The sequence below is a fragment of the Podarcis erhardii genome, assembly GCF_964252035.2.
Source record: "Podarcis erhardii genome assembly, chromosome: 2".
Lineage (NCBI taxonomy): Eukaryota > Metazoa > Chordata > Lepidosauria > Squamata > Lacertidae > Podarcis > Podarcis erhardii.
Window position 1 is genome coordinate 121,036,204 of NC_138498.1, and position 10,181 is coordinate 121,046,384.

Consider the following 10,181-nt stretch of genomic DNA (forward strand, 5'->3'; position numbering starts at 1 on the left):
CAAGTCTGTTTCCAACCCAGCGACGGGTGCTGTGCCCTATTCCAGATCGGACCCTGTTGCAGGGCCTGCGAGACCCCGATTCAGCAAATGCATGCTCATGCGCAGGGCCGGATTAGGTTTGATGAGGCCCTAAGCTACTGAAGGTAATGAGGCCCTTTATATGTCCAGCTGTCCTTTGTCAACAACAAATTGCCGCTGTTTTTTGTGTTGACTATATGCTATATGGTAATTTATGGACCTAATAGGTATCTAAAGCCATTTGCACATAACAAATAGGAGCCTACACAACACAAAACACTGTTGCTGTATGTAGGTTTTATTTTATTTGTTTTTTATCTTATATTTTGCAAATACACATCCAGTTTTTATCCTTTAAATTTTTGGGGGGCCCCCAAGAGAGTGGCGCCCTAAGCTATAGCTTGTTTAGCTTATACATAAATCCGGCACTGCAAGTCTTGCGGGAGTGCGTTGGGAACGAAGGTAGCACCCAACTCAGGTTGCCACAATTATTCGTTTGTTGTTGTTGTTTAGTTGTGTCTGACTCTTCGTGGCCCCATGGACCAGAGCACGCCAGGCACTCCTGTCTTCCACTGCCTCCTGCAGTTTGGTCAGACTCATGCTGGTAGCTTTGAGAACCCTGTCCAACCATCTCGTCCTCTGTCGTCCCCTTCTCCTTGTGCCCTCCATCTTTCCCAACATCAGGGTCTTTTCCAGGAAGTATTCTCTTCTCATGAGGTGGCCAAAGTATTGGAGCCTCAGCTTCAGGATCTGTCCTTCCAGTGAGCACTCAGGGCTGATTTCCTTAAGAATGGATACATTTAATCTTCTTGCAGTCCATGGGACTCTCAAGAGTCTCCTCCAGCACCAGAATTATTCGTTTAGTTGCAGCTTTTTTGCAGTCTCTTCTTAAGTTCTCCTTCCTTTTAAAGGTTTTAAAGCAGATGTTCGAATGGCTGTCTGTCATGGATGCTTCAGCTGACATTCCTGCCTTGCAAGGGGGTTGGGCTAGATGACCCTTGGGGTCCCTTCCAAGTTCTGACACCAGTGGGAAGGTTGCAAGCAAGAGTAGCACTCTTCCCAGCTGCAAGCTCTCCAGCAACTGGCCGAGGCATTTACTGCTTCACATGGTGGGGGGACATAGCCATGAGCTCTGCAAGTGCGGCTTTCTCCAAGACTGAAGTGCAGAGTGTATGAGAACCGGGACATTCGCAGAGAAACCAAAATGCGGTGGTGCCTTGCAAGACGAAAATAATTCGTTCCACGAGTCTCTTCGTCTTGCGGTTTTTTCGTCTTCAGAAGCACGGCTATTAGCGGCTTACCGGCTTACCGGCTATTAGCGGCTTAGAAAAAGGAAAAAAACTCGCAAGAACTCGCAAGATGTTTCGTCTTGCGAAGCAAGCCCATAGGGAAATTCGTCTTGCGAAGCACCTCAAAAAACGGAAAACTCTTTCGTCTAGCGAGTTTTTCGTCTTGCGAGGCATTCATCTTGCGGGGCACCACTGTGCTTGTTTACAAAGCTATTGTACTATCAACCTTACTATATGCTTGTGAAACATGGACCACTTATAAACGCCATCTCCAACTCCCCAAAATATTCCATCAATGGTGTCTCCGAAAAATTTTACACATCACTTGGGAAGACAGGTGAACTAATATCAGTGTGCTGGAAGAAGCAAAGATCCCCAGGGTTGAAGCAATGATTCTTCAACATCAACTTCGTTGGACTGGTCATGTTGTGTGGTGCCTGGTGATCGTCTTCTAAAGCAACTACAGTGGTACCTCGGGTTAAGAACTTAATTCATTCTGGAGGTCCGTTCTTAACCTGAAACTGTTTTTAACCTGAGGTACCACTTTAGCTAATGGGTCCTCCTGCTGCCACCGTGCCGCCATAGCACGATTTCTGTTCTCATCCTGAAGCAAAGTTCTTAACCCGAGGTACTATTTCTGGGTTAGCGTAGTCTGTAACCTGAAGCATCTATAACCCGAGGTACCACTGTGAAATAACGCAAGACAGAGAAAAGCAAGCAATTGAAACCACAGCTGGGGCGCAATGAACCTGGAAATATCCAAAGGGCCATGGCAAAAATTTACAGAACCCTGCAGGGAACTTGCCGTGGGGGGGGGTTCTTCCCTTTGGATTCCCCCCCCCCACAGCTTCCCCCCACTTCCTTCCCCAGATTCTCCCACCCCCCTCCAACAAAGAGGGTGGAGTGGGGTCCGTTTGGATAGTGCACCCTCGGTGCGCGCCTCTCCCCAGCCGTGCGCCCTGCTCCTTCGCCGACCTCTCCAAGCGCGCCCTTGCCCATCCCCGACGTGGCGCACGGAGGAAGGCGGGGAGGGAGGAGCAGAGCGGTGGCGGGGGAGACACGGAGAGGAAACACGGGTCGGGCGCTGCTGCTTTCGCTTTCACCGAGAAGAAAAGAGGCGAAGCGGCGATGGCGCTCCTCGACGTTTGCAGACTGGAGCGCGGCGCCTGGGACTGGAACCCGCTCGGAGGAGCCGCCACCCCGCGGCCGGGGGCAGCCGGGCATTACGCCTTCGGGGTAGAGAAGCCCCAGATCGCCGTGCCCCCTGGGAGGCAGGTGAGATGGGGAAAGGGGCGAAGAAGAGGCGGGAGGGCCACTGCGGCTAGTGCCTTTCCAACGCCAGCGAGCGATCCCTGCCCGCTGCCCTCTGCTGGGCGGTGACAGAAGCAGGAAAATATGTACAGTATCTGTATTCCGGAAGGCGCAGATTGGGGGCTCGCTTTGACCTACATGTTAGGGTCTGGAAATCGTTGTTGTTGTTGTTTATACCTCACCCATCTTGCTGGGTTTCCCAGCCACTCTGGGCAGCTTCCAACAAAATCTTAAAAATACAATGAAACATCAAACATTAAAAACTTCCCTAAAGGGGGCTCCCTCCCCCGCCCTCTGTCATTTGTTCTCCCAACCCACCAGAGGCTGCTGTGTTTTTGCATTTGTTCAGTACTGTTGTAGCATCTGTCTCTGGACCCATGTGCGCCTCACTGAACTTTCTCCTTGCTTGATTTGTGTTAACTTTCAAGAAAGCACTGGTGGGATGACAGCTCTTTAAAAGCAGTGACCCTAAAACAACTCCCAACTGATGAAATCGGAACAAAATTAAAAAAAATCCTTCCAGTAGCACCTTAAAGAGTGTGCATGCACACGAAAGCTCATACCTAGAACTAACTTAGTTGGTCTTTAAGGTGCTACTGGAAGGAATTTTTTTTATTTTGTTTTGACTATGGCAGACCAACACGGCTACCTATCTGTGATGAAATCAGGTTTAAGCTGCATATCAGAAGTGCATTCCTTCCGATGTAACCACCTTGGTCTAGCAAGGAAGGGTGGGGAACCCCCCCTTTTCTTTGGGAAAATGGGCTGTCCCTCTGGCCAGTGGCATAATCTGCGGGTTGCCTTCTGGTCGGATTTTATTCTGATCCTGATTGGATTTTAGAATGTATTTTAATTAATTGTCTGATTTTATGTTAATGTGTTATACATTTGATGTTAGCCGCTCTGAGCCCAGTTTAGCTGGAGAGTGCGGGGTATAATAATAATAATAATAATAATAATAATAATAATAATAATAATGCCCCATTTCCAATTGTTATATGAAAATTCAGAAGACCCAAAAGGAGACAGATAGGGAGCTTTTGTGACTGCTTCTGCCTCAGGCACCAAGACAGCCTCCTGCTATGCTGGCTTTCTTTTATATCTTACTTATGATAATTTGCTGTAATTCTGGGGATTTATTTTATGATTTGTGATCTTGTCTTTTGCAAAGTTAACTACTTTTAAAACGCCTGCCTGCTGAGAATGACGCTGCCCGTGAGCATGTGCAGAATGTTGCTCACCGGCCTTCACCAGCACTTGAAAGATCTGTGAGGAAGATTGACATGTGTCACTTCGAAACGGGATGGGGTGCCGAGCTGAGAGGCCCCCACAGCAAGTGCCGCAGTGACTTAGGACAGAGGGCGGGAGGTGGTTGGCGGCACCAAATTTTGGCATCGCATAGGACACCACTGAAATTTGAGAGCCCCAAATGCACCACTGCCAGCTTGATACCAGTTTGTTTTGTTTTTGTCTTTTTCAATGTTTTTTGTTTGATTTTACAACTCCAGTCACAATTATAATCACACACGGTAAAAAAAGCACAAGATTCTTCCGAATCTCAGGACTTCCCTCCTCCCCTCTGTGGGTTCTTTAAGTAACTTTTTAAACTGCATATAATAAGTCCATCTAATTTACAACCCTCCATTATATCTAAAGTCTATGCATCATTGCAAGAGTTACCGTATTTTTCGCTCTATAAGCCGCACCAGACCATAAGACACACCTAGTTTTTGGAGAAGGAGAACAGGAAAAAAAATATTCTGAATCCCAGAAGCCAGAACAGCAAGAGGGATCGCTCGTAGCGAAAGCAGCGATCCTTCTTGCTGTTCTGGATTCTGGGATAGCTGCGCAGCCTGCATTCGCTCCATAAGACTCACACACATTTCCCCTTACTTTTTAGGAGGGGAAAAGTGAGTCTTATAGAGCAAAAAATACGGTACAGTGGTGCCCCGCAAGACGAATGCCTCGCAAGACGAAAAACTCGCTAGACGAAAGAGTTTTCCGTTTTTTGAGGTGCTTCGCAAAACGAATTTCCCTATGGGCTTGCTTTGCAAGACGAAATGTCTTGCGAGTTCTTGCGAGTTTTTTTCCTTTTTCTTAAAGCCGCTAAGCCGCTAATAGCCGCTAAGCCGCTAACAGCGCTAATCCGCTAATAGCCGTGCTTCGCAAGTCGAAAAAACCGCAAGACAAAGAGACTCACGGAACGAATTAATTTTGTCTTGCGAGGCACCACTGTAGTTAAAACCTGCCAAAGAGTTCAAGTGTTGACAATGGTCTTTCAAATATACTGTACATTTGTCCCCTTCTTTATAGAAGCTCAGCTTGATACCAGTTTGGGTAGGGGAGTGTTTTGTGGCCGTCTTCCTAGGAGGAAAGGAAGCACCCAAACATTGAGATAATTTATTGTTGCTGTGTATTACAGAAGTCTCAAAATTGGCTTCAGGTGGCAGATAAAAGAGATTTCTAAACATTAACCATTTCTGTCCCTTGCCTCCTCTCTCCCCCCCACCAGCCATCTGAGTTCCTGCAGACCCACTGCGAGGGCAGCAGCAGCAACGGGCAGCGGATTGAGCTGCAGCATGGCACAACCACCATGGCCTTCACTTTCCAGCATGGCGTCATCGTCGCCACCGATTCCCGGGCATCGTCCGGCAGCTACATCAGTGAGTAACCACAGAGACATAGAGAGTTGAAATGGCACCACAGATTAAATGGAGGAGGCCTGGCTGACCTGGGCCTCGACTGTGGGGGCAGAGGCTCCCCACCGCTGGCTTGAACCCCCCACAAACAACTCTCTTCCCCACAGGTGAAAAGGTGTTCAACAAAGTCATTGAGATCAACCCCTACTTGTTGGGCACCATGTCTGGGAGTGCTGCAGATTGCCAGTACTGGGAGCGACTCCTGGCCAAACACTGCAGGTAGGTACCTAGAATCAGAGATTTGTAGAGCTGGAAGGCACCCTGAGGGGCAATCTAGTCCAACCGCCTGCAATGCAGGAATCTCAGCTAAACTCGGTAAACCTCTGTCTTCTGCAGGTATTTTCCCCATCTCACAAATATGCAGGACAGGGCAATGAAAAAAAAATGAATTATTGAGTGTGTGCTCGTGTAAAGGCAGCCGGGCTGACCCATAAATAAACTCCAATATCCATTCTAAGGTAATGCCTTTTATTAGGCCAACCAAAATGGCACAAAACAGTTGTGCAGGTCTGAGAGTTCTGCAGAATTCTTCATCTAGCCTGATGAAGAGTTCTGGAGATCCCGAAAGCTGGTACGCTTTTATTGTGAATATTTTGGTGGGCCTGATAAAGGTATTGCTCTGATATGCATTGACTGTCGTTTTTGCTTCCTAAAAGTCACATGTCCTTCCTTCCTTCCTTCCTTCCTTCCTTCCTTCCTTCCTTCCTTCCTTCCTTCCTTCCAAGCACAATTCAAAATGTTGGTGCTGACCTTTAAAACAGCCTTGGTCCAGTATACCTGAAGGAGCATCTCCACCCCCATCGTTCTGCCTGGACACTGAGGTCCAGCTCTGAGGGCCTTCTGGCAGTTCCCTCACTGCGAGAAGTGAGGTTACAGGGAACCAGGCACAGGGCCTTCTCGGTAGTAGCGCCTGCCCTATGGAACACCCTCCCATCACATGTCAAGGAGATGAACAACTTTTTGACTTTTAGAAGACATCTGAAGGCAGCCCTGTTTAGAGAAGTTTTTAATGTTGGATGTTTAATATTCTGTTGGGAGCCACCCAGTGGCTGGGGAAACCCAGCTAGATGGGCGGAGTACTAATATATTATTATTATTATTTATTCCGGCAGGTTGTACTACTTACGCAACAAGGAGCGAATCAGCATCTCGGCTGCTTCCAAACTGCTGGCCAACATGCTTGTTGAGTACAGGGGGATGGGACTGTCTGTGGGGAGCATGCTGTGCGGCTGGGACAAGAAGGTACCAGCAGCGTGACTGCGAGGAGGGGGGCAGTTGGGGGGCAGGCGGAGTTGGGGGGAGTCAAAGGAGGGGCTGCTGGGTATTCTGATGAGAGAAGAAGTCTGGTTGGAAGAGCGATTCTAGGATTCCTCCTCATTCATTGCCAGCCAGGTCCTGCCTAAATACACACTGCACATTTAAAGCCAGCCCACCCCAACCCCCAGAATCCTAGGAATTGTAGTTTGCAAAGGTTCTGGGAACCGTAGTTTATTTATTTGTTGGTTTAATTTGCATTCCGCCCTTCATCTGAACTTCTTCTTCTTCTTTGGCGATCCCTCGTAGCCGAGTAAGATTGTCTTCCATAAACACGGTTTTAACAATCAGTCTGTAAGTGACTGTGGAGGCCAATTCTGGATCCACACGTCCTTCCACAGTGGGGACATAGGATTCTGGACGGGAGTTGATCACGGTGAGGGTTTGCCAAGCGTGCCTTCCTCTTAGCACATTTCTCCCTCGAGTCCTGAGTTTGAGTGTCTTCAAAGCCCATGACACCTTTGGTCAAGGCTGTTCTCCAACTGGAGCACTCGCAGGCCAGTGTTTCCCAGTTGTCGGTGTTTATACTACATTTTTAAAGATTTGCCTTGAGAGAGTCTTTACACCTCTTTCGTTGACCACCAGCATTACGCTTTCCTTTTTTATGTTCGGAATATAGTACAGTGGTACCTCGGGTTACATACGCTTCAGGTTACAGACTCCGCTAACCCAGAAATAGTACCTCGGGTTAAGAACTTTGCTTCAGGATGAGAAGAGAAATCGTGCGGCAGCAGCAGGAGGCCCCATTAGCTAAAGTGGTGCTTCAGGTTAAGAACAGTTTCAGGTTAAGAACGGACCTCCAGAACGAATTAAGTTCTTAACCCGAGGTACCACTGCAGTTACTTTGGAAGACGATAATCAGGCATCCGCACAACATGACCAGTCCAACGAAGTTGGATGATGTTGAAGAGAATTGCTTCGACACTGGTGATCCTTGATTCTTCCAGTACACTGATATTAGTTCGCCTGTCTTCCCAAGTGATGTGTAAAATGTATTTCACCCTTCATCTAAACATCACAGGGCAGTTTACAACATAAAAATACCAAATGAGAACACAAAGCACATAATGAAAGCAAGAACAAACCCGCTGTCCCACAAACATATTTAAAAGGCCATAGAATCAGCCAGAGGCCTGGTTATAGAGGAACATTTTCACCTGGTGTCTGACGACATGAAATGAAGGTGCCAGGTGAGCCTCCCTGGCGAGAGCATTCCACAAGCAGGGGGCCACTGCAGAGAAGGCCCATTCTCGTGTTGCCACCCTCCGGACCTCTTGTCAAGGAGGCCCACAAAGGTCTCTGATTATCTGTTCTGTGGGGGTCAGTAAACTAATGTTCCCAGGATTCCTTTGGGGGAGGAGGTTTTGCTTTAAATGTATGGTGTATACAAGGCTGATGAATATTTATCATACCGCCGGGAACTCACCCAGGGCACATTTTCAAGAGAGGTTTAGTGGAGGGGGTTTAGTGTGGGTCTTGGGGGGGGGGGGGCACATGGGAAGTGCTGCCAGAATGAGGGCCTGAGGGAGAGAAACAACTTTGTGACTTTCAAGGAGTGGGGTGGGAATGAGCGGGTGGGGAGTGGGTGCGAGATCAGCTAGGCAGGGGACTTGGGTGGAAGCGGCCGCAATCAGAGGCAAAAGAGGCCAGTTCTTCCTCTTTTTCTAGGGTCCTGGACTTTACTACATAGACAATAACGGGGTGCGCCTGGGTGGCCCCCTCTTTTCCACGGGAAGCGGGAACTGCTATGCCTATGGGATCCTGGACAGCGGCCATCGCCCCGATCTCAGCGTGGAGGAGGCCTACGAACTCGGCAGGAAGGCCATCTCGTACGCCACCCACCGCGATGCCTACTCAGGCGGTGTGGTGAACAGTAAGTGCCCCCCACCCTCACTCTGCAGTCCAAGCCCCACGTCCCCCTTGTTTGGTGAGAGCCTGCTTTCATTTTGCACAAGCTCACTGGTGTGGTGGTACCTCTCTGTCGCCCCGCGCAGTGTATCACATGAAGGAAGACGGCTGGATTCGGGTCGGGCGCACAGATGTCAGCGAACTGCTCCACCAGTACGCCGAAGCCAAGAAGTGAGCGGCCGGGAACCACGAGGAACGTCGGATATGCTTCAACACTCAGGGGCGAAGGGCAGAAAGGGACAGAGCTACATTTATGACGGGGCAGCAATAAAGTATTTTCATTGATAAAGTCTTTGATTCGGCGCTGGTGTTTTAAAGAAGATTTTAACCGGTCTGAAGTAGCATACAGGATACACGTAGGGGGAGGTTCTGGACTGAACATTTGGGAATTATTGTGTTTAAGATAAGCTTATCCACGACAGCTTCATTGGATGAATTTAGATGAGTAGGACAGGATATTTTATTTATTATTCTTCCTCTTTTTCTCACTTGTGTGAGAATGCAGATATAGTGGTACATCGAGTTACATACGCTTCAGGTTACAGACTCCGCTAACCCAGAAATAGTACCTCAGGTTAAGAACTTTGCTTCAGGATGAGAACAGAAATCATGCTTCAGCGGCGCGGCAGCAGCAGGAGGCCCCATTAGCTAAAATGGTGCTTCAGGTTAAGAACAGTTTCAGGTTAAGAACGGACTTCCGGAACGAATTAAGTACTTAATCCGAGGTACCACTGTACCTCTTTCAGCAGATTAAAATCACCACCCGTTTGCCGTTTATCTTTAGACGCTTTTGGGGAAAAGGTTGCTTAATCTTCTAGACCAATTATGATACCCAAGGATACTTAGGCAGACTTGAATTCCTTTTCTCCCATCTACATTTCCCTCTTAACAAAGAAATCACTCACAGACTGCTTAAGTAAACAAAAAAATATAAGTTTACTCACATTAAAAGCCTTGCCAGGATTCAACAGGCACAGTGATGAAAATCAGGCAGGCAATAATCCTTAAAAGTTACAAAAGTCCGTAATTCAGTTCAAAATGGAGTGGCCTTGACTGTCCTTTAATCTTGCTGCCACACTTAAACTGCGTTGGGCCGTTAGTCCACCTGCCCCAGTATTCCCTGCACTGACTGGCAAGGCTCCCCAGGGGTTCTGAGAGGGGGACTCTCCCAGTGGAGATGCTGGGGGATCAGGGATGATGGGAGCTGTAGTCCAACAACATCTGGGGACCCACAGGTTGAGAACTGCTGCTCCAGAGTCAAACCCACAACAGTTGTTCTGAGCCCACGTGGGTGTCTTGTGGCATTGCAGTTCCAGGAACCTCAACTGCTCTCCGTTAAGGAAGCACCTGCGGTCATCAAGCTATTGAGAAGATCTGGGAGGTGTTTTCTGGCTCTCTCAGTTTTGCACAGCAGAACAGCGAAGCACAGCCCTTTCTGAGATGCTGACGAACCTCTCTGGTTTAGGTTCGCTGTGAGGACTTCAGGGTCTGGAACCTCTTCCTCATCTCATTGCCTTCCACATAAAGTGTATGCAGAGGGTTCATGTAGATCAATCCTGATATGGGGGGAGGGGGTGCCCCATGCCTGTTGCTCATTCCTCATTCTGCCTTCTCGAGTCCACACAGCTCAGCATTGTCCACA

The 10,181-nt window shown here is 48.4% G+C and overlaps 1 protein-coding gene across 1 annotated transcript; it reads left to right on the plus strand.

Moving 5' to 3' along the window:
* The first annotated feature begins 2,395 nt into the window (after positions 1-2,395).
* On the plus strand, positions 2,396-8,828 carry PSMB8 (proteasome 20S subunit beta 8). The gene is made up of 6 exons (XM_081853894.1): positions 2,396-2,582; positions 5,131-5,281; positions 5,425-5,536; positions 6,430-6,559; positions 8,300-8,504; positions 8,626-8,828. The coding sequence occupies exons 1-6, from the start codon at positions 2,436-2,438 to the stop codon at positions 8,712-8,714; spliced, it is 834 nt and encodes a 277-aa protein (XP_081710020.1). The 5' UTR covers positions 2,396-2,435; the 3' UTR covers positions 8,715-8,828.
* Positions 8,829-10,181: the final 1,353 nt, after the last annotated feature.

What these genes read in the sequence shown, in the direction of transcription:
- PSMB8 (XM_081853894.1), top strand. Translation starts at nt 2,436, where the DNA reads ATGGCGCTCCTCGACGTTTGCAGACTGGAGCGCGGCGCCTGGGACTGG. An exon ending in CCGTGCCCCCTGGGAGGCAG is followed by an intron (nt 2,583 to 5,130) that starts GTGAGATGGGGA and finishes CCCCCCCACCAG; the next exon opens with CCATCTGAGTTCCTGCAGAC. An exon ending in ATCGTCCGGCAGCTACATCA is followed by an intron (nt 5,282 to 5,424) that starts GTGAGTAACCAC and finishes TCTTCCCCACAG; the next exon opens with GTGAAAAGGTGTTCAACAAA.